The following is a 20,640-nucleotide window of genomic DNA, read 5'->3' on the forward strand; positions in this document are numbered from 1 at the left end:
TAAAACATTGGCTTAAAACCAGGTTTATTAAAATGTAACGTAAATTATTAAAAAACAAAAATAGGTACAGCTTAATACAATTAGGTTTAGACGGAACACCTGTGCAATGACAAATGTCTTGAAACATAAAGATGAAAACATAACATTTATCACAAATATTTCAGGTAGAAACAGAAAAATGATTAAATTAAACAAATGTATATTTCCTTTATTGCCCAGCTGTGTAGTATTATCAACATTGTAGTGTTTTACTCAGACTCTAAACTGATTACCAGTTAAAATTGTGTTTTAAAGTCTTACTTGATTAATGCTTCTTTATAGTATAAATAGAGCCCTGTTGGTTTTTAGGAATACATTATACAATAAAATATTTTGTTGGTTAGTATCTTTAATAATTTATAATTATCACAATTAAAAATAATTTCTTTTTCCTCATGGGGTGAGTTTCAAAGATCACATTTTTTTGGACCCTGGAACTCAACATATTCTTTAATAATTTGATATGCCATGGGGAAAAAGCTTTTATTTTTGAGGATGAATCAGTTAGAAGACAAATATCCAAAGAAGACAAACTAATGACTAAATGAATAATGACCTCCATGAAAAGGCTAACAAACACACATATATTAATGGAAGCAGCTTCAGAGTTTCTGCTTGCAGAAAGAAATACTTTTGCTCTAATAATTTCCGATGTGAACATGGTCCCTCTGTCCCTAAAGAGCAAATGTTTTGATTACGTCAAGTTCAAGAATGAGAGATCAGGTGTTGCATTCAGGTATTTTTTTAGCACTGCATAAATCCTTTATGTGTTGGTGCAGCTGTCTTCGTAAGCTGGTGGTGGTTCTGAAATAAAAATAAAACAACCACATATTTATCTTTACAGAGAGAGAGAGAAAGAGAGAGAGAGAGAGACTACACAGTTGAAGGCAAAGGGTTTTTTTCAGAGAGTGTGCAAACCCAGCCATAAAAACCTCAAGTAATCAACAGTTATACCACTAGTCTGTTACACTAGTCTGAGAGGTCTGCTTTTAAAAAAGGGTTCTCCAGAATAACCCAGCCTGACCTATATGCTGTATTTGTTGTATGCATTTACTCAACCCAAGGATACATTTCAAAGTATACTAGTGCTTTGCTTCAGCTGCCAAATTGCTATCTCTATGTTTGGGGTTTATTTCTCTAGGGATTTTCAAGGTTTTTGTACAGAGACAAATTATTATCCTTTATATCAAACTGTATTCCACACATGCAGCAGAGAGAGATTAGGTCATGAGGTACAACAATACACCTAAACTTGGTCTAAGATATACACATTTAATTTAATTTCAATTCACAACCCTGCCACCCCCAAACTCTTAACAGATCATGATTTCTCTGAAACTGCATACAGCATACACAAAAGCTAGTAGGTTACTGGGTCTTACCATGTGGGTAAGATTGACTCCTGTAGTCTGGAGGCAGGATGAGCGGGCAGTTAGTTGGGACAGGTGGGGCATTTCCTTCGGTAAAGAAAGGAATAGTGGCCCCTGTGGATACACTAAAATGAGGTGCTGAGGCACTGCTGTTGTTGGTGCGCTGCCTTTGAGAAAAATTGAGGCCTGGAGCATAGCTGAAGGCATTGGGGGACACGGCAGCCTCAGAGCCCCTGGCCTGTTGCTGAGAGTGGATCTTGGTGGGAATATCCTCACTCTGACGAGTGCCTGGGACCAGCATGTCAGGATCTGGTGGAGGAGCGCTGGGGGTAACGCAGGTACTGCGGGGCCGTGGACGTGGTGCCGGTTTGGGGGCCAGTTGAGGAGACGTGCTCATGGAAGCAGAGCGGGATGTACCTCTGTTGGAAGAGCCATCTGTAAGAGTTGCACGAGGTGTAGCTACAGGAGGAACCGTCCTGGCCGGAGTGCGGAGACTAGGATCAACAGCTATGTTTCCAATGTAGATGGGCAGCGTCAGTGAGATGTCTGGGTACTTCAGAGAGATCTGTCAAACCAGACAGTTATTCACAGTCATTTGCAGGTTTGTGCACATGTCATAAACCATGTTTTGTTGATTAGAAGTTAGGATAAATACATGTTCTCAACAGATTACATGGTCCTGCACATTTTTATACAATATTACTATTTATATGACAAATGTAGCACATTTGGGAGGGAAAGAAAATAGGCCTGTGGAAAATAAGGCTTTTATTCCATCCAATAAGTGAAAACAACAATTAGAATAAGCAGAAAATGACATTTTTAAGTTTGTTCCAGACAGATTCATTGATTTCTCATGGAAAAGCTACATAATAATATCAGAATTTTCAGAATTTTTCTATATGTGATATGCAGCTACCCCAAAAATTATTTGGATTCTGACCATTTAACCATTTGTGATAACTTGTGTAGAGAAAGTCTGGAAAAGAATTCCAAACAGACTGCACTGTAAGTTCTGTAAAGTAATGAACTAGAAACTGCTTTTGCTATAATGTTGTTTGCAATCTTGTCCTCATTGATTGGAACAGGAAAAGGCAGGATTAGCTGACAGGAATCAGGAAATGCCACATCTAATTTGCTTGAGCTTTTGCTACAGTGGTGGTTCTCAGTCCTGGTCCTGGTGGGTCATTGCTCTGCATGCTGCAGTTTGGAGTAGACTGAACTATATTTTCATATGTAGTTTGTGGTTTTGCAAACATGGATGATATTTAACCCTTAGAAATAGTGTAATGATTTATTGTTACACAGACATATATATATATATATATATATATTTTTTTTAGAAAAGATAGTAAAAGATAATTTGATATCACTTGAATCTCAAAACATTCGCACGCATGTAATATGCATTGCCATGTTCCTTTAATTGATTTCCAGTCAAACAGGGACATTATAGGCATAATTTGGTACATAACTCTGCAAAATTATTTGTATGACTGTTTGATTGAAAGTATATTTAAACAGGATCAAAAATATAGCAGAACAGTAGTTAATATTAATGTCTATTACTAACAACTAACGTCTAAGGGTTAAACTGTAATAACTAACAGATATATAGAAAGAACACAGACAAGTACATTACAGTGAAGGTATGTATTTAAAGGAGTCCATGAATGAACATTCCACCCAGTAATGACTTAAGACTCACCTGAATGAAGTAGCTGATTTTAATAAGATCACAGCCACCCAAAGAGGTTTGGGGCAAAGGAGGCACAATGATCTGTTCTTTCCACACAGCCTGCTTTCCTCCCTTCACTCCAGCTCCTTCCACTTCTGCTATTGCCCGCGAGTCATGCGTTGGCCTTTTTGTATTATAAGAAACTTTCTGACAGAACAAAAGACACAAGAGAACTGTTTTACTACTTTGCTTGGGCTACATGATAGCATTTCTTTGTTACTGTGATAAATTACATCACAGCAGGCCTTTATAAGTAAACTCTGTATATAACCAATATTTTAAAAACACCAAACTAAGCTTTACACTTAGAATGTAATAGTCCTGTTTAACTGGAACAATGGACAAAAATGATGTGAAATGATTGTGAATAGCCCCCTCCAGGGTGTATTCCCGCCTTGCGCCCAATGATTCCAGGTAGGCTCTGGACCCACCGTGACCCTGAATTGGATAAGTGCTTACAGATAATGGATGGATGGATGATTGTGAATATTGGTTAATTTTATCTGTGCATATTTATCTATTCGTATGTATAATAAGTAAAAGTGTGATGATATATTTTCGTACTATATCTCCAAAAAAATAGTAAAATAAAGTAAACCTGTCAGTTCTAAAGGTGAAATACGTTTACCATTACCTGCATTAAACTTGCCACCACATGGCCAGTGGACTTCCCTGATTGGTTGTCGATCTCAGCAGACACTTTGATGATCTGACCTGGAGTGTAACCCCGCAGGTCACTGTTAGCTGACAGCACAATTGTCCCGTTCTTCACCAGATTGTATGAAAAATTCTTAGTTACAGATGATGAGCTTGGCTCCTTTGAAACACAATGCAAAAAAACTGATTTGTCCATGTAAGTATAGATATGCTCACCCATATTACAATAAAAGGGTTGTCACAAATATTAAAATAATCTATTTTTCCATATCTCTGAAATGCAATGCCGAATTTGTTACAGTTAAATCTATTTGCATCTATATATTTGTCATCCAATTACTCATTCGTCAAAAAAATATATATATTTTTTTATTACAGTTACTAATATGTGAATACGCAGTAAGATCTTTTTGCATGAGTAGTCATGTATTACTGACAGGACTGATTTTGACTTACATGTATATCCGGGACCTCATTGAGATTTACGTTGTTCAACATGTAAAAGGACTTCTCTGTCCGGTAGTCTTTTGTGAACCGAGGAGTGTCGATAAACGCTCTAACTCTATACATAATCCTTCCGTATGGCCCTTCATAAGATGTTGGTGCAGTGGCTGGGGGGGAAACAACAAAAAAAAAACTAACTAACTACTGATTCAAACATTCACTCTGCAAAAAGACTGCAAACTTTTTTGTGAAACTTTTTTGGTGAAACCTTTTTTTTTCTGAAAATACTAATTCTTGAATGGATGAATAGGCTTTAAAATAATAATAAAAAGAAGTAAACATTTCAGGGAATAACTTTACTAAGTTTGCAGTAAAAGCCTTACATTTACACTTCTTTCTTCTTTATTACTGAGGACTGAACAACTTTACCTTAGCCAAAAGTTAGATCAGATTATTTAACAAATCTCACAGAAAAAGGAACCACAGCAATACAGAGTTAAAGCCCTTAATTTTTCCAGAATAAACAAAGTAAGGGTGTGTAAGTACAAAAAAAATGTAGGAAGTGACATCATGTCATCACATTGCAATCTCACCTGGCAGGAGAAATTTGAAGGGGAAACTGTGTTCACCTTGTTTCAAAGTGCCTTAAAAAAAAAAAAAAAAAAGAAACAGACACCAGTGATTAAGGAGGAAACAAAAATAATATAATATCAGATACAACATTTGACATTAAAAACATTAGATTATTACACAATAATCAAAATACAAAACTGTCTATTAAGCTCTATGCTTGAGAAATGTAGTTTCTTATTTAATTATTATGCTGCATAAGAAATCTAGAAAGCATAGAACAGTAATTCTCAAAGAACTTTGAATACATCATCTGGGACAATAAAATGAAAGGCAGAATCATGCAGAAGGCAGCTGATCATGTTTCTGATGTTTTACTCACTGCAGATGTGAAACAGATTTTGTGACATTATTTTTTTCTGTATTTGTGTTGAGGAACAATACAATATCCAAAGTCTAAATTTAACACTCTGTACCAGTGGTCCTCAAACTGTGGTACACGAAGCATCAAGAGGTGGTACACCAAAAAAAATGTATAAATAAATTTACCACAAATGAATATCTAAAGTTTTCAGGTGTAAACTGCATAGTGTTTCACAGTTTTCACAATTATGCCCCTATGTGCTACGCATACACCATAATACATTACGTATGTAAGGTAACAGAGGGGATGGCGTTCCCTTAATTAATTGAAAAATCAGTGTCAAGAAAGTCCAGTGTCAGTTGCTCACTGGAAGTAGGCAAAGGCTAGAGACAGATGTGAGCAGTTTGAATGAGAAAAACAAGCCGAGACCATGTCTGAGAAGTACTCTGGAACCCAAAAGTACTAAATCCAAAGTCAAAAATAGACAAAAACAGAGTGATAATTTATACATGAAGTCTAAATAGAAGAAAACATTCAGCTGAAAGAAAACAAAATGGTTGTTTTTCACATCATTAGAGTCCTGAAACACTGTTTAACACAGCGCCACGACTCCTTTGCCTCCTGATACAAGTGGTTTTCACCTAAAGCCTATAGCACATAACTGATTAACTGATAAAAAAAATGTATTTTCTAATTTTTTTTTATTTATGTCAAAATGCTTATTTCCCATAAATTTTATACTTTCAAACATTCAGTCAAGGCCTAGTTATTTGTATTTGCTCTAATATTTTTAATTTTTTTTTTATCTTTTGTGAAATGCATGCAAATTTCTAGGTAAGAAAAAAGAAGCAAAAATTCAGGCAAGACTTTGCCTTATTTCCCCGGAAAAGAGGAAGAACCAGGGAAGCACATGTTTCTGTTGTAGGAGGTAAGTAAGATATCGATCAAAACAAACAGTTCTTATCTTTTTGTCTTCAGTTACATTTAAAAAAAAAAAAAAAAGGACTTCCAGGGAGTGTAGTTTGACTTAAACTAGTGCATAAACTATTGGAGAAATTGATATCTATCAGTAAAATGAATCAGTATTGTGTTTGTGCGTTCACTACCACGGATTGGTAAAATGCAGAAGTAATTTTCCTAAAGGGATCAATAAATGTGTTTCTTCTTCTACCCCAATTTTAACCATGACACTCCCTGACATTATTTCAAATAGAAATACAATACAGTACCGAAGAAAAACCTGATGGTCTTATTTTAGGCTAAATTTTACTTTAATTTACTCTTCTACACTTTTAAACAGTACAATTTGTTTACTTAACAAAGATAAATATAAAACAGTAAATGTTTTTAAATTAATAGAGTACACCTAAAATCATCCTAAAAATTTGAGGTTAACATAAATTCTATTACATTGTTATATTTTGTAATGTATTCAAAAGTAATATTTTAAAATCTAGCTTGTGTCTCCAGTACCACACGAGATGCAGGTAATATCTAGTTACTACAGCATATCCTGCATTATTCATTAGTCTTTTTACATGGTGTGGACAATAACACGAAGCAGACTGTGGATATTAGATGTTTTAGGTGTACCTTTATCTGCCACTGACAGAGAACTGCTGAAGTACTGCTCCTCCTCTACCCAGGCTGTGTCGTTCATTTTGTTGGTTACGCCACAGTAACCCTGGCAGTTCACCTTGATCTCTGAAAGTCAAAAATAGCAAATGTTAAACAGATGGCAGATTCCAAACAAGTGCAGACACCAGAGAGAATGATACTTTGGTGAAAAAACAAAACCAGAATAAACATTTAAGAAAAACTGACAGTAACAGAAACATTCATAAAGAAACAAATAAAAGAAATATTTATAACGGCTTATTCCACCAAGCATCACATGCAGACACACAATAATAACAATGGAACAATTTTGTTCAGCATATGCATATGTTTACAGGGAAAGAAAATCAGTTCACTGGTAAAGCTGCAAAATGTGTAAACCTATACAAGCACACCAAAGGAAAAAATAACCATCTGCTTTCTTTGTGCCAAACTACTTAGAAGTAATTACATTTTTTTGTTTTGATGTGTAAATTTCATTTTAGTGAATTAACATCTGAAGTGATGAGTTAAATTCTCAGTGTTTCAAACAACCACATATTCTCTTCTGATTCATTAACTTAGGAAGAACTCTGTACCACAGACCATTGACGGGTGGTTTAGATTAACTAGAATATATCATCATGGAAACATGGGGATGATCACATAACTAGAGAAGGAATGGATGGAAGCTAACCCAAATAAACATTGAGTGACTGTCATGTGACTGTGTTTATTTAACCCTGATGTTCTAGGTGTGTGAACAGTAATTGATATGATGAAACTTATTATTACAAATTAATAAACTATAAAAGACATATGGTCAAAAACAAAACATGTTCATTTTACAGTATTATTATTTATAATATAAAAATAAAATGATAATAAAGTCAGATTATCTAAAAACTGTATGATCCTTTAGTATTTGCTTCATCATAAGTTTCAGGTCTATGAACATCACACACTCCTTGAGCTTTCTTTAATTTATATATAAATTAATTGTCATTTGACGATTGAGGAATACAGTCCGGCTGTATTTATCGTTCTACAGATCAGTGGCAAGGCTAGTAGTCAGAATTGGTTAACAACAGATTTCCAATAAAATGAAATGTAGATAAACAAAAACATGAAAACAATAAAATAAATAAAGGAATTAAAAAAAAAATCATGAAGCAATAAGGAATACTTTTGTTCTGCAGTTTTTTAAAGCACTCTCTCTGCAAATCCAAGCAACAAGACATATTTCAAAATGACCTTCAAAACCAAGAAAACATGCACCATACATTAAACGTATCTAAAAACTAGCTCCACAATCTGGAAAAATATCCAGAGCATGAGTATCAGTATTGTACTGCCTGTGAACAATGTCCTTGTTCATTTCCTGTTCTGAACTACTCCTTTTCATTCCTGTCTATTTTGCCGTACCAGGAATGTCAACAAACCAGTTCTTCATAGCCTCAACACTTTGTAACAACCAAGCAGGGTGAGAGCAGTCTTTCACTTGTAATTCATGTCTTATCCTAGTCTCACAAGAACACAGAAGTAAAAGAGCTTACATACACAGTCAGGGTTCAAATATTCCCACTTTATATTAAATCTACAGTTTCAATGAGCTTGTCACACCTAAATTTGCACACAAACCAGTTAGACCTCAACCGTGGGCCAAAAAGCATTTCACGAGCATACTGTAAAAGTATATATAAAATATAAAATTTACACAATTTCACCTTTCATCTGAATGCAGTGGATTAGTTTAGGCATGTTTGGGATACCCATCTTAAAAATAAAAAGAAGCAGTTTATCGCAGAGTGCATAAGCCAAATGAGGGTCAAATAACAGGTGCAACAATGGCAATATTGTCAGCCTTGGGACCAAAGGCGGCCAGCTGGGGTTTTTTTTGTGTCTTGTTTGGTTTGACTGCTGAGATGGCCCTACAGCTGTGTCTTTGTTACAAGTCTACACCATTTCAAGTGCTATGTCATTTCAAACAACACTGTATTAAAATATAGAGAAAGCAAGTGCTAAAAAGATATGTCTCTATATAGTTCATGTACATTTCTGAATAATAAATTAATCATTTATTTTGCATTTGAAAAACGGTCTGCTTTTACATTATGTATGTAATCATTTTAAGACAACCGAACACACTGAAACTTTATTACTGAAATTAGTAGAAATTAAATCATGCTATATTACACTATTTACTGTTAAATTATTACTTATTTTTTTTTACTAACTACAGCAATTGTAAGGTATGGAACTATCACTGAATATGGCCAACTCTTTTCAGTAAACAAAATCATATTCATTTATTTTGTTATACAGTAGATCACAGCCACCATAAAAATGTACCAACACAAATAATGACAACCTTACAGGGGCTGTGAAGCGTACTGTAGTGTACACAAATGGCAAGGTACACAAGTGCTATACATGATTGTATATATGATTTTTGAAAGCTTTGCTAGTTGAAAACACAATAACATCTCTCTCTCTCCACCTGCCTCTGCAAGGGCCCATATCTGAAGCAAAACTGACCTGGATTGAATGGCACTCAACATTAACAATAAGGCTAGAAACAACAATAATGTGAATAGTCCCTCGGGACTGACAAAGAAATGTCTGCCGTTAAAACAGATTGTGGGCGCTAATGATAACATAGGATATACTGAGATGCCCGTTTAATGTATTTTCTTTGTTATTTAAGGTCTGCCTACGGAAGTTATTTTGGATTTATTTGCTACCAAAAGTCATGTACATGTATATTACAACTTCAAACTTCATCAGCTAAATAATAACATTCACATTTGTGCCATTGTAAAAGCAGTGAATTCCAAATGGGCTGTTTTGCTGCTTTCTAGTGTATTCAATTATGAGAATTAATTATACATTTTCAAACCATTAAAGTTTCATTTAAACAATTAAAGTTAACAGTAGGCGATCAGGACTGATTAGCATATAATTTAAGGTACAGTGTGAATCATTAACGATCCAGACTGGTTTCTGGAAAAACAATAAACACACCACAACTGCTGACCAGCACTTCTACAACATGTGCAACAAGATTCTTTCTACTCTTTTCAATGCTGGCAAAATATTTCCTCATAAAAGGGCCATCTGTAAGAGCTATCTACAGATATCTACTTTAAAATGATCAAATATTAATTGATCATATTAAGGGTTTAACACTACAATAAAAAAAGAATATTGTTTAATATAAGGGCTTATATCACAATTTTCTTCCGCTTTTTTGAAAATATTTACATAATGTTAAAATTGAAAAGTTCTAAATACACTGTTTAATCTCCAGTCCATATTTAAAGGAAAGGAAAATAGCATGTTCTGCATTCTCTACTTTTGAAATGTAACGAGAAACCAAAAAAAATGCATACGCGTGCAACTATTTCAGTCGTTGCGGTTAATCATATCCCATTTATATTAATTTTACATGATCAGATTTTTTGGAATCTATATGTTGTATAAAATAATTAAGCAGCACAGGTAGGTAACTGTCATGTAAATATACATTTTGGCCTACAACACATTTCAAACATCACAACAGACCAGACAGAATAAAATACAAGAAAACTGTAAGATGACAATAACACTTCTTCTTCTGTGGTTTAATGAGCCAACTGCAGCCTCACATATCTTCAGGTCTGACAACCCTAACATTTACATAACTTTGGTTTTGACTGGATTAGACTAGATTTTAAAGTCCCATTCAAGTCACTGAATAAAAATCCATACAAAGTCATCTTTGTTAACAAACTTCAAAGTCACATGAGAAAAAAAATTGCCTTAAAAATAGGTTACAGAGAACTACAATTCCATCCTTATTCAGTATGCATAGCTATATCAATATGCAATTTGTACCTGCGTGTCTTCACCAGACACTGAAAAAGTTCCACACCGCAAGCTCATGATACTGGTGTCTAAGGGTAATGACATCAGAAACCCTGGCTGCCTGAACCTGCCTGTTTGAGACAGTGTTTAGAGTAATTGAAAACACTATTTATGATATGCCTTTTTAATGTATAAAGAAGGCCACAGGATAAGTTAAAATGTTAAAAACCCAATCTTTACTCTACTTTAATGAGTTTTGACTGCGTGATATCTGAACAAACAGTGCTGTGAACCATTTGAGAGAGGCCTAAATGCTACATTTTCGGTTCCTTCGGTATATAAATGTAAACCACAGTCTGATTCATGGCCCCAAATTAACTCTCCAGTATTCGCAGTAGTCACGTATAATATTACAGCTAATCTGAAAACAAAATGTAACTATACATCTGTGAAAAAATACCCAGTTTCTGACGGTTTTAGAAGTTAAACCTAAGATTTAAAAATGTCATACATATAATTTTAAAATACTTTGCTAGGATAGCGTTTGTGGTAAATACGTCGCTGTTGAGTTTTTTTCCTCGAGTTAACATCAAGAAAAGGTGTTAATCAGAGAAGAAACAAAGTGGCGAAGCGAGATGTTTACCTCAGACGTGTGGCGTTTCACCGGGTGTACACAGCTTTCTCTTACCTTTGCATTGTATCGCTTGAGCAGTGGTGATTTTCAGAGTGCCAGAGACGGACTCTCCGGGACTATAAACCACTTTATTGTCTTTCAGAATAATCTCAAACGTCTGAAGTTTCCCCATTATTCAGTGTTTTTGTTTCTGTGTTTCTAGCCACCGCGGAGAGGCGGCTAATCTGAACAGCACTAAACAAGGAGGAAACTTTCTCACCTGACTTTCTCTACGTCATCATGAGGTCACGATGCTCACCTGGCTCGGCAGGTGGAGCTGTACACAAATTTGTCTGGCCCTGTCCCAATTAGCTCTCTTTAGAGTGCACACTATATTAACGTCATTGGACGTTGTACAACAGTGGAGTCAAGTGCACTTCTGGGGGTAGTTATCTAGGTGGCTTATAATTTATAAAACAGCAATATGGAGGCTGTGATTAGAGATTTAACTCTAGCTCACAGCTATTTTTTTTTCGTGCCGTTTACAGGCAATATCATTGCTATGTCCAAAAAGTTATGTTAAGCTAATTTATAAGATGCTAGCATGTGTCAATGTTAGTTTTTTCTATGTGCTTCAACACAAATGTATATAAAAATAAAACGTTTAATCGTTTCACTGTTTATATATTAAACAGCTTTACCAATTCATTTAATGTAGAATTTGTAATGTATAATGTGATTTCTTACAGATAATTAACTTTTCCAGTCATGATAGAAATTACCTTGATGTCAAAACTCAGCTAATTCATGTGGCATCAAGACTTTCAACCAACTTGCTTCTGACCTCAGATGGTGATGGTGATTCCTGGTGGAATTGTTTTTCCAGATTACAGTCATTAAAAGCTTTGGACATCTTGAAAACACAAAGGCCACCCTTTAGATGTTAAAATTGCACCCCATCTACATACATTTGGAATGAATTACTAACATTAACAGATATTACTTTTTTACTATAAAGAAAAACGTTTTTTGGAAACAGTCTGAATTTTCTCTCCATCCAGTATTTACTTCTAATTGCTGTCTAAACATTAAATACTTTGACATGTATATTTTCATTTCATTGTAGGAGTCTTGCTGTATGAAAAACACTTGCATGGGCATATGATATATATTGGTAATATGGATCCAATATTTTTTAATTTGTATTTATTTTATTTGCTGTACAAACATTGAAATGTTTGAAAAAACTGTAAAGGACCTAAATGATATGTAAACATTTTAGGGACCATTATTATTAAAAGTGTGCTGCAACATGGAACTAAAAAGAAAAACAAAAACACTGAATGGAATGGTGAACTTCTTTAATTTAAGATCACAAACTGAGCTTTATATTGCAGGTTTTTTGTAGCACACTGCATAACTGCCCTATTCTCATTCCTAGTTAATGTAAACACATGAGCATATCTTGTAAGCTGATATTCTACAGGAAATATGTTCAAGATGATCATGAAGAATTGCTCAGATATGTGCATATACTATACACTGCAATGTCTAGCAACTGTTTTAGAGGGATTTTTCTGTCATTTCACTTTATTAATGAAAACCACAAACATGTCTATACAGTATATGTGAAATAAGAATACAATGTCATAGTTTATATATCTTATTAACCGATCAAACCTGTTAACCCCACTGAGAACCTGTGGGAAATGAGTTAAATATGAAACTAACCACAATAAAGCAGTAAACAATATTGTGAGCAGCATTTTAATACATTTCATTTCAACAACATACATTTTAAAGAAGCTGAAACATTAAATCATCAAGATACCTGAATAGCAATAAAAACATAACTGTCTGTGGAAAATTGACAAGTATAAATTCTTTGCCTAAACTACATACCAAATAACCATATGCTGATTAAATAAAATCTTCAAAATATCAATGTCCCAATAAATGTAAGAATAGTAGATTTCAGTTCAAGTAGATATGATATAAACAGCACTTCTTTTTGCAGAGTAGCTTACTGTTTCTGATTCACTTCTGTTTTCTGTGTTCTGTTCCTGCACCCTTATTATTTTCAGAGATTTTCTCAGTGCTTTGCTGAAGTTTTGTGAGCCAAAGAAGTAGATGAGGGGGTCTAGGCAACAGTTTATTCCTCCCAGAACCAAGGATGCATAATACGCTGTTTCCAGTTGCAGAAGAAGATAACAGTGCTTGGGGTAGTACTTCTTTACCACAACAGCAACAGTGCGCACAATATTAAGAGGCAGGAAACACAGTCCAAATATGACCAGGCATATTCCTATCATCCTCAAGGACTTCGTTTTAATTGTCTGGCCACGAGGAGAGTCCTCATTGATGCGGGACAGTGAGCTGGCGAGACGACTGTAGCAGACCACAGATATAATGAAAGGTATGATGAAGCCAAAAATGAAAAGTAGAAAGTTGATGACAAAATATGCATGTGTCAGATTTTCCTGGTGTATGGAGAGGCATTGCTGGTGGCCTTTATCTGTGGTAACAGGCAGAAGAACCCCATAGACAATGGCTTTGATAACTAAAAAACACCACACTCCAAGACAAAGCTTCTTCACAAATGTTTTCCTTTTCATTGGTGAGGCTTGTTTGATGTGGACCACCATCACGTAGCGATGAATGCTGATGAGGGTGAGGAATATTATGCTTCCATAAAAGTGAGCACTGAGCAGGGCAATCTTCAACTGGCACACAAAAGATCCAAATTCCCATTTGCTCCCGTTGGCAAGATAAACAGCCATCAGTGGTGTGGCTGGGCTGGCGATGGCATCACTAACTGCTAGATTGAACTGCAGGACTGTGCCAGTTCTCCACTTGGACATCTTGCAAGTGAAGACCCACAGACTGAAGCCATTGAGGAGGAGTCCAGTCAGATAGACCAGGCACAGGAGCACGACAAGTGACACATGCTGCTCATCTGGTGTACACTGAGTATGCGAGCTGTTGCTGCTGTCCTCCAGGAGGTTGGCCATGGAGTAACTGAGAAACCAATTTTGAATGTAGACTGCGAAAGTGGATGTATTTAACATCAATCACCAGTGGAGCATAGTCAACAGAAATGAGGAAGAAGAAGTTGATGATCCACAACAGGGCAGTTCTTTATTCTTCTTTGGATTACAAGAATAGATCAGAAACTGAAAACAGAAATTCCCGGCTGGTGAATCTTCAGTGACAGTCACCACAATTAAAATGCCCACAAAAGGTCACCAACATAAAATATTGCATGAAAAAAAAAATTTGGGAATTGTTCCATAGATTATCACAAAGGATCTATCAGAGTATACAGTACGGGTATTTTATTTGAAAATGTCTGGAAATAATTTAAAATATTAAACAACAGTTAATGTACAAATATTTCCATCAAAAACATTGCCTCAAACATGTCATATGTCACTTACCTAAACATGAAGAACTGAAGAAACACTAGCATTTATATTATTGCTTTGACTGTGCACACTATGACTCAGTGAAGATAACGTCACTAGCACTTCCTTTGCAACATGCGTGTGTTCTCACGAGCACAGCATGACATTCAAAAAAGAAGCTTTTACAAATTTACCAACTTACAAGTAAAATGATTTTGGGCAGGTCAATCAGTTCTATCAGTCAGTTAATGGACAATCTGTAATAAAAATCTTATATAAAAAAACAAATTACCTTATTGGCAAGCTGGCTGTGACTATAAGATAAACAGTACTTCCACCCTTGAGAGATAAAAGAAATTCAAGTGCCTCTCAGATCTATCAAAAAGCCTCTACAAAAAAAAAGTAAATCAGCAAAAAATAGTTTGTGAATATGTGCTAAATCAAAGAAAAAAAAAACAGAGTTAAAGCAGAAAATTCAACCAACTTTTAAGAATGAACTTTGGAAATATTTGATGCACACTTATTACTGAAAAAATATTTTGTTGCTGAGGCTTCCTTGTAGATTTCTGAAAAAGTAACGGAACTGTGTGAAATATCTTTGTGATAAGAGTGGTACGTTGTGGTAATGTGTATCAAAGGCTTGTGAGAAGAAGAACTAAGGGCAGCAAAGGAAGATGATTCTGCAGTGTGCAATAACACAAAACCTTTATTTCAGTGCTCAACAAAGACAAACGTGATGAAAAGAAAAAGAAAACACAAATGAAAAGTAACAAAAACCAATGTGGTTCTCAACAGAACATTCAACAAACAAATGGCCAAACATCTACCTCTACTCAGTCTGACTGCCCCCATCCCTCTCAGTCTCCCCCTGAACTCAGTCAGAACTACTTTTAAAGCCCTTATGTTTGGTACAAACCATTATGGGGGCTAATCTAAAAGATGTGAACACAAAGAATAACAAAGCACATAATTTAAACAGATATAATTACAGTGGCATCACAACATACACATATTTACATGAGCTTTTTATTATTCTCTTTACCTTAGCTACACCTGGACAACAGGGAAGACAACAGGGATAAGTACTCACTAGCATTAATTACCCCCAGGTGTGCACACATTAGACACACAAGATGATTACCTATAGGCCTCTATGAGGATGCAGGTGATGTGTCTGGTGCCCAGCATCATCACATACTTGTGATCTGGAAATACTCATTTTGAATATTTCCAGATCACAAGTGCAATAAATAAATGCAAAAAAAAATCTCACTGTAATGTTCCAGTTCTTAGTTTAAAACCTTTCCAGAATGGAAAACGCTACTATTGCACCCTTGATTTTGTCTACAAACGTTTTGCTCATATAATTGTACACCAAATCGTTCTTTTCCCTTGACTTTAATATTCATGTTTAATGTTACCTTATATTCAGTTATAGGATTATTGACCAAATAAACATTTTTTCCTTATTAAGTGTCATAGTGCGTGATTGGTGGGTTTATTGCACTGTCTTGCTCCTGGACCTGGCCAGGAGTTTGGATCCTGGCCCCAATTTTCCTTAGTGAGCTGTGAATGGCTCTTGTGAAGTTTTTAGAAGAAAAACAGTAAATGAGTGGGTCAAGGCAGCAGTTGGCTGATGACAGAATCCAGGACACATAGTACGCAGTCTCAACATGCAAAAGAAGGCCACAGTTGTTGGCAAAGTATTTCTTGACCACCACAACCACAGTCCGAACCACATTCATTGGCAAAAAGCAAATTCCGAATATGACCATACAAATGGCTACCATTCTGTGTGATTTACTTTTTATCAGCCTGCCCTGCTGGTGGCAATCGTTGAGGCTGGACACAGATTGTGCAAGGCGGATGTAGCAGTACAGTGATATGGTAAATGGAAGAAGGAAGCCAGGAAAGAGTAAAATAAAGTTGATGATGAAATACACTTCAATGTTCTTTGCCTGGTGGATGCTAAGGCACACTGTATGATTCCCCACACAGCTTATGTCCAGTAACATAGAACACACTATCGCTTTTATCAGCACCGCAAGCCATACTCCTGCACAAAACCTCTTGACAAAGTACTTTTGTTTCCAACAGGAGTCCTGATTGTGGTAGACCACACAAACATAACGCTGGATGCTTATGAGAGTAAGAAAGATGATACTGCCGTAAAAATGAACTGTTAACAGGACAATTTTGAGCCGGCACATAAGGCTCCCAAAGGGCCAGTTTCCTCCCTGAGCAAAATAAACTGCAATGAAAGGTGCTAGTGGACAAATAACGGCATCACTAATGGCCAGGTGGAATTGAAGAATGGTGCCAGGCTTCCATTTGGGCATTCGACGCATAAAGACCCACATACTGAAGAGGTTGAGCAGGAGGCCAAGCAGGAGAACCAGGCAAAGGAGCACAGCAATGGAGATATTCTGAGATGGATAGGTAGTATCCTCAGTCATGTTCCCTTTACAGGAACCTGAGGCATCAATAGTGTCTTCAGTCATATTCCAACAGGAAATGGAAGATGAATGTTTGCTGTTCATCTACAACACAAAAATTTGGACAAACAGAAATGGATAAAGTGTAGGTTATGTACATCCCCCATTTCCAGAGAAGATGGGACATTCTGTAAAATGTAATTAAACCAAGAATTAGTGTTTTCTGACCAACTTCATTATATTTTGTTACTAATGAAGAAATTTGCAATTTGATGCCTGAAACACACAAAAATTTGATTTGAAAAAATTTGCCACAGTGGCAAAATAAACAGAAAATTTTGAATCATTTCAATTTGAGCAGGTATGAAATTTAAATAGGGAGCATTCAGGAAAGGCTCAATATCTGCAAGCAAAAATAAGTCATTGTTCATCATTTCATGTAAGACTTCATTGGAGAATTATCTAAGAGTTCATACAAAGCCTTTTTAAATGCAAGAAAGCAAAGAATTGTATATCTTGTATCATCAACCATACTGAATATTGTGAAATGATTCAGGATTCTGGAGCAATAAAAGTCCATATGGGGTAGGCCTGGCCAAAATTGTTGAATGAGCATGACCCTTGAGCCCTCAGATGGCAATGAATAAGAAATTACATTGTACATCATGCTACAGTAATAAATAAATGGGCTAGGGATTATTTAAAAAAACTGTTGTCACTTAACAGAGTCCACTGCTACATTAAGAAATGAAACCTGAACACTATTATACAAGGAGAAAGTCATGTCAATTCTATGTTGAAATGTTATTTTATTTCTTTGGGCCCAAGCTTATCTCAACTCCAAAATACAGTAGATATGTGTTCTGTGGTCTGATGAGTCCATGTTTCATTTTAATGAATCATTAATGTCATACTTTCTGTGGTAATGATGAAAGACACCACTGTTACCAATGATAGGTGCAAATGCCTCTTATGGCATGGGGGGTTGCATCAGTGACCACAGCAGGGGTGATCTTCATATATGAGACGTTTTCATTAATGTTCAGGCAAAAATGCTGCCATCAAGACAAAATCCCAGGACGAGACTGTCAACTGGAATGTTCCTGGTTATTTCAGAAAGACAAAGACGTCATTCGTGCTCCAACAACATGACTTTATAGACACAGATTGTGTGTGCTCGGCTAACAGTCCAGATCTATTTCCTGTGGCACACCATCAAATGGAGAATGTAAAAATGACATTTTTGGAGTGTGTAACAGGTGTCAAATTTATTTTTAAAACACACCTTTATAAACACCCTAATTTATAAATAAATATGTTCGTTGTTCTTTGTGCTTTTGTCAGTTAAATAAAGCTTTAGGCATATATTTTAAGTAACATTATATTGTTACTTAAAAGCAACAAAACATCATTCATTAATTAATCTCCTGTACTGCCTCATCCTGATCAGGGTTTCAAAGTAACTTACAAATAATCACTGGGTACAAGGCAGCAACACTCATATTCATGTAACATTTCTATGGATTGTTTCTACATTATTCCACTCAAAATGTACATTTGCTCATACCTTGAACAATTTAAAACTGGTTAGGCCTCCATATGTAGCCTTCTGACTTTAACTGCGGCCTATTTCTACATTGGAAGAAAATTAATACTTACACTTAAGTGATGTGGGACCACTTGCAGCCACAGTGTACTCAGAAGAGAAGCGACTGAACTACTTTTAGGTTAACACACTTGTATCGATAAAGTTTCAGTGGGTAAAACCTTTGCACAGCTTCCTGTTTAAAATGGTTCTTTCATTTTCATAAATAGCAATTCATTGTTTGCATATATTCATAGCAGATGACTTTCTTAATTTTTCTCAGATTTTCTTAATAAACTCTATGCACGCTCATATATTCATGTACATGAACAGTTACATATAATAAGACTATTATACTAAATTGGATTATTTACTTCAAAATTATGTTTAAAATGTTATGTTAAAATATTTTACAGATTTAGATGCTATATCTCTAGTGTTTTTCATAATGTGAGTTATTTAAAATGTGAATTTTAAGAAGTGACTCTTACTTATATGTGTATAACAATGGTCTCTTTATAAGAATAAAGAAATAATATAGACCATATTCACATGGTCAGTTTCATTTTAGATATAAAACACAGTAACTACAAATGAAAGCAATCTGATGAGTGAATTAATATGGAACCAACATCAGATGACTGCTGTGTTAAGAGCTTTATAACATTATCTTTGGGGGTTGATGAACTCTCGCCCCTTGCTACCGTTGTATGCTTAGCTGAACCTATGTGTGCTTTTAGGTCCTTTACACCTTTATTTGCTACACAAAACATGGCAATTTATTTTTTAATTCATCCGCGAACTTACATTAACATTTCAGCATAGCTGCTCGAGATGAGGCTAGGTACATGAGTTTTGCCTGACGTGCAGACTGACCAATTAAATGTTTACAGAGAAGGTTATCGACCAATAACGGTAGCTCTACAGTCAGACCGTGCAATCAGAAGATTGTAGGCTACTTCACCACGCCCCTTTCTCACTCAAGCGAACCAATCGGAGTAGGGGAGGGCGGGACTAGTTTGTGAACGAAACGTTTTTCGAAATTCTATGTAAACTCTTGAAAAACAAAATCCCGGACGTTTGTGAAATTCCGGCGGGACATTTTTTTAAGTTTAAAAAAAGAGGACATATCCAGGTAAAAGATGACGTCTGGTCACCCTACATAACACTGATACCATTTCATGTTCTTTAGAAGCTAATACGTAGGTCTGATTTAGCCTGTGGTCTTCATGAAACCACAGAATAAGTGGCAAAATAAGCCCCTCAACTTGCTATTGAAAAAGCTCAGTTACAACAAAAAGTCATGAGCTGCTAATAAACAAAAGCGTAAACCAAGCCTTGAATTATATCAGGGTTTCTCAAAGTGTGGCGTGCAGGTGCAGGTGGGAGAAATGAACATTTCTTTATTAATGAGCCTGTCTTTATTAATTAATTAATTAAACCTTTCTGTTTTGCCAATAAAGCTTACTCAGTAAAAAGCACTCAGTCATAAAGGATTCATTAATGGCCCTCAAACATACTAAAAGAAAAATAAATAGGATACGAGAAACCAAACATTTTGAACCAAAATATGCTTTTATTCGCAAACTTTTATTTTGAAAATGCGCCACCGAGATTAAGGCGTTTTGGCAGCGAGTCAGACGCGGTTGGTCTTCTTTCAGTCCTCGTTAAGGCACCCGTACAAATATCAAGCTCTACCCAATCATCAGCTTCACTGGCTTTCGGTTCACAGGCGGAGTTTATTAACTTAATAAAGTTAAGGTCATTAACGAGAGCACAGCAGATAAAAATGATGGGTAATTACAGTTAGGAAAGCGGCTTGTATATAAATGTTAGAGAAACAGGAGATTCTTAAGTTGATGTTACTTAAATAAATAAGTTGCATGTGTATTTTATTACCTCTTTTTGGGGGCGATATGGTACAGGTGATGCGCGGAAATTCATCTTCGTCTGAGGTGGTTAATTATAGAAAAAGTTTG

General features: G+C 35.6%; 3 protein-coding genes across 4 annotated transcripts; all 3 read right to left on the reverse strand.

The window, feature by feature from the left end:
* Positions 1 to 16: 16 nt before the first annotated feature.
* Positions 17 to 11,551, reverse strand: LOC136676993 (arrestin domain-containing protein 1-like). 2 transcript variants are annotated; one of them, XM_066654326.1, is made up of 8 exons: positions 11,518 to 11,551; positions 6,776 to 6,886; positions 4,842 to 4,892; positions 4,261 to 4,415; positions 3,782 to 3,964; positions 3,118 to 3,294; positions 1,422 to 1,974; positions 17 to 843 (listed from the first exon to the last, which is right to left on the reverse strand). In XM_066654326.1, the coding sequence occupies exons 2-8, from the start codon at positions 6,840 to 6,842 to the stop codon at positions 803 to 805; spliced, it is 1,227 nt and encodes a 408-aa protein (XP_066510423.1). In that variant the 5' UTR covers positions 6,843 to 6,886; positions 11,518 to 11,551; the 3' UTR covers positions 17 to 802. The 2 variants fall into 2 exon arrangements, with proteins under 2 accessions (XP_066510423.1, XP_066510422.1); XM_066654325.1 differs by lacking the exon at positions 11,518 to 11,551 and adding an exon at positions 11,313 to 11,509.
* A 1,073-nt stretch (positions 11,552 to 12,624) lies between these two features.
* On the reverse strand, positions 12,625 to 14,256 carry LOC136677462 (P2Y purinoceptor 1-like). The gene has a single exon (XM_066655005.1). The coding sequence runs from the start codon at positions 14,246 to 14,248 to the stop codon at positions 13,217 to 13,219; it is 1,032 nt and encodes a 343-aa protein (XP_066511102.1). The 5' UTR covers positions 14,249 to 14,256; the 3' UTR covers positions 12,625 to 13,216.
* Positions 14,257 to 15,378: 1,122 nt separating this feature from the next.
* On the reverse strand, positions 15,379 to 18,769 carry LOC136677347 (2-oxoglutarate receptor 1-like). The gene is made up of 2 exons (XM_066654875.1): positions 18,736 to 18,769; positions 15,379 to 17,181 (listed from the first exon to the last, which is right to left on the reverse strand). Exon 2 carries the CDS (start codon positions 17,179 to 17,181, stop codon positions 16,111 to 16,113), a length of 1,071 nt encoding a protein of 356 aa, XP_066510972.1. The 5' UTR covers positions 18,736 to 18,769; the 3' UTR covers positions 15,379 to 16,110.
* Between the last annotated feature and the right edge of the window lie 1,871 nt (positions 18,770 to 20,640).

This window comes from Hoplias malabaricus, chromosome X2 (genome assembly GCF_029633855.1).
Source record: "Hoplias malabaricus isolate fHopMal1 chromosome X2, fHopMal1.hap1, whole genome shotgun sequence".
NCBI classification, from domain to species: Eukaryota; Metazoa; Chordata; class Actinopteri; order Characiformes; family Erythrinidae; genus Hoplias; species Hoplias malabaricus.

Excerpts from the sequence above, each read along its gene's own strand:
- LOC136676993 (XM_066654325.1), bottom strand. The coding sequence starts at position 11,430 with ATGGGGAAACTTCAGACGTTTGAGATTATTCTGAAAGACAATAAAGTG. Across the intron at positions 3,965-4,260 it reads ATGAGGTCCCGGATATACAT|GAGCCAAGCTCATCATCTGT; the intron begins GTAAGTCAAAAT and ends TGTGTTTCAAAG. Across the intron at positions 1,975-3,117 it reads AAATCAGCTACTTCATTCAG|ATCTCTCTGAAGTACCCAGA; the intron begins GTGAGTCTTAAG and ends CTGGTTTGACAG.
- LOC136677462 (XM_066655005.1), bottom strand. The coding sequence starts at position 14,248 with ATGGCCAACCTCCTGGAGGACAGCAGCAACAGCTCGCATACTCAGTGT.
- LOC136677347 (XM_066654875.1), bottom strand. The coding sequence starts at position 17,181 with ATGAACAGCAAACATTCATCTTCCATTTCCTGTTGGAATATGACTGAA.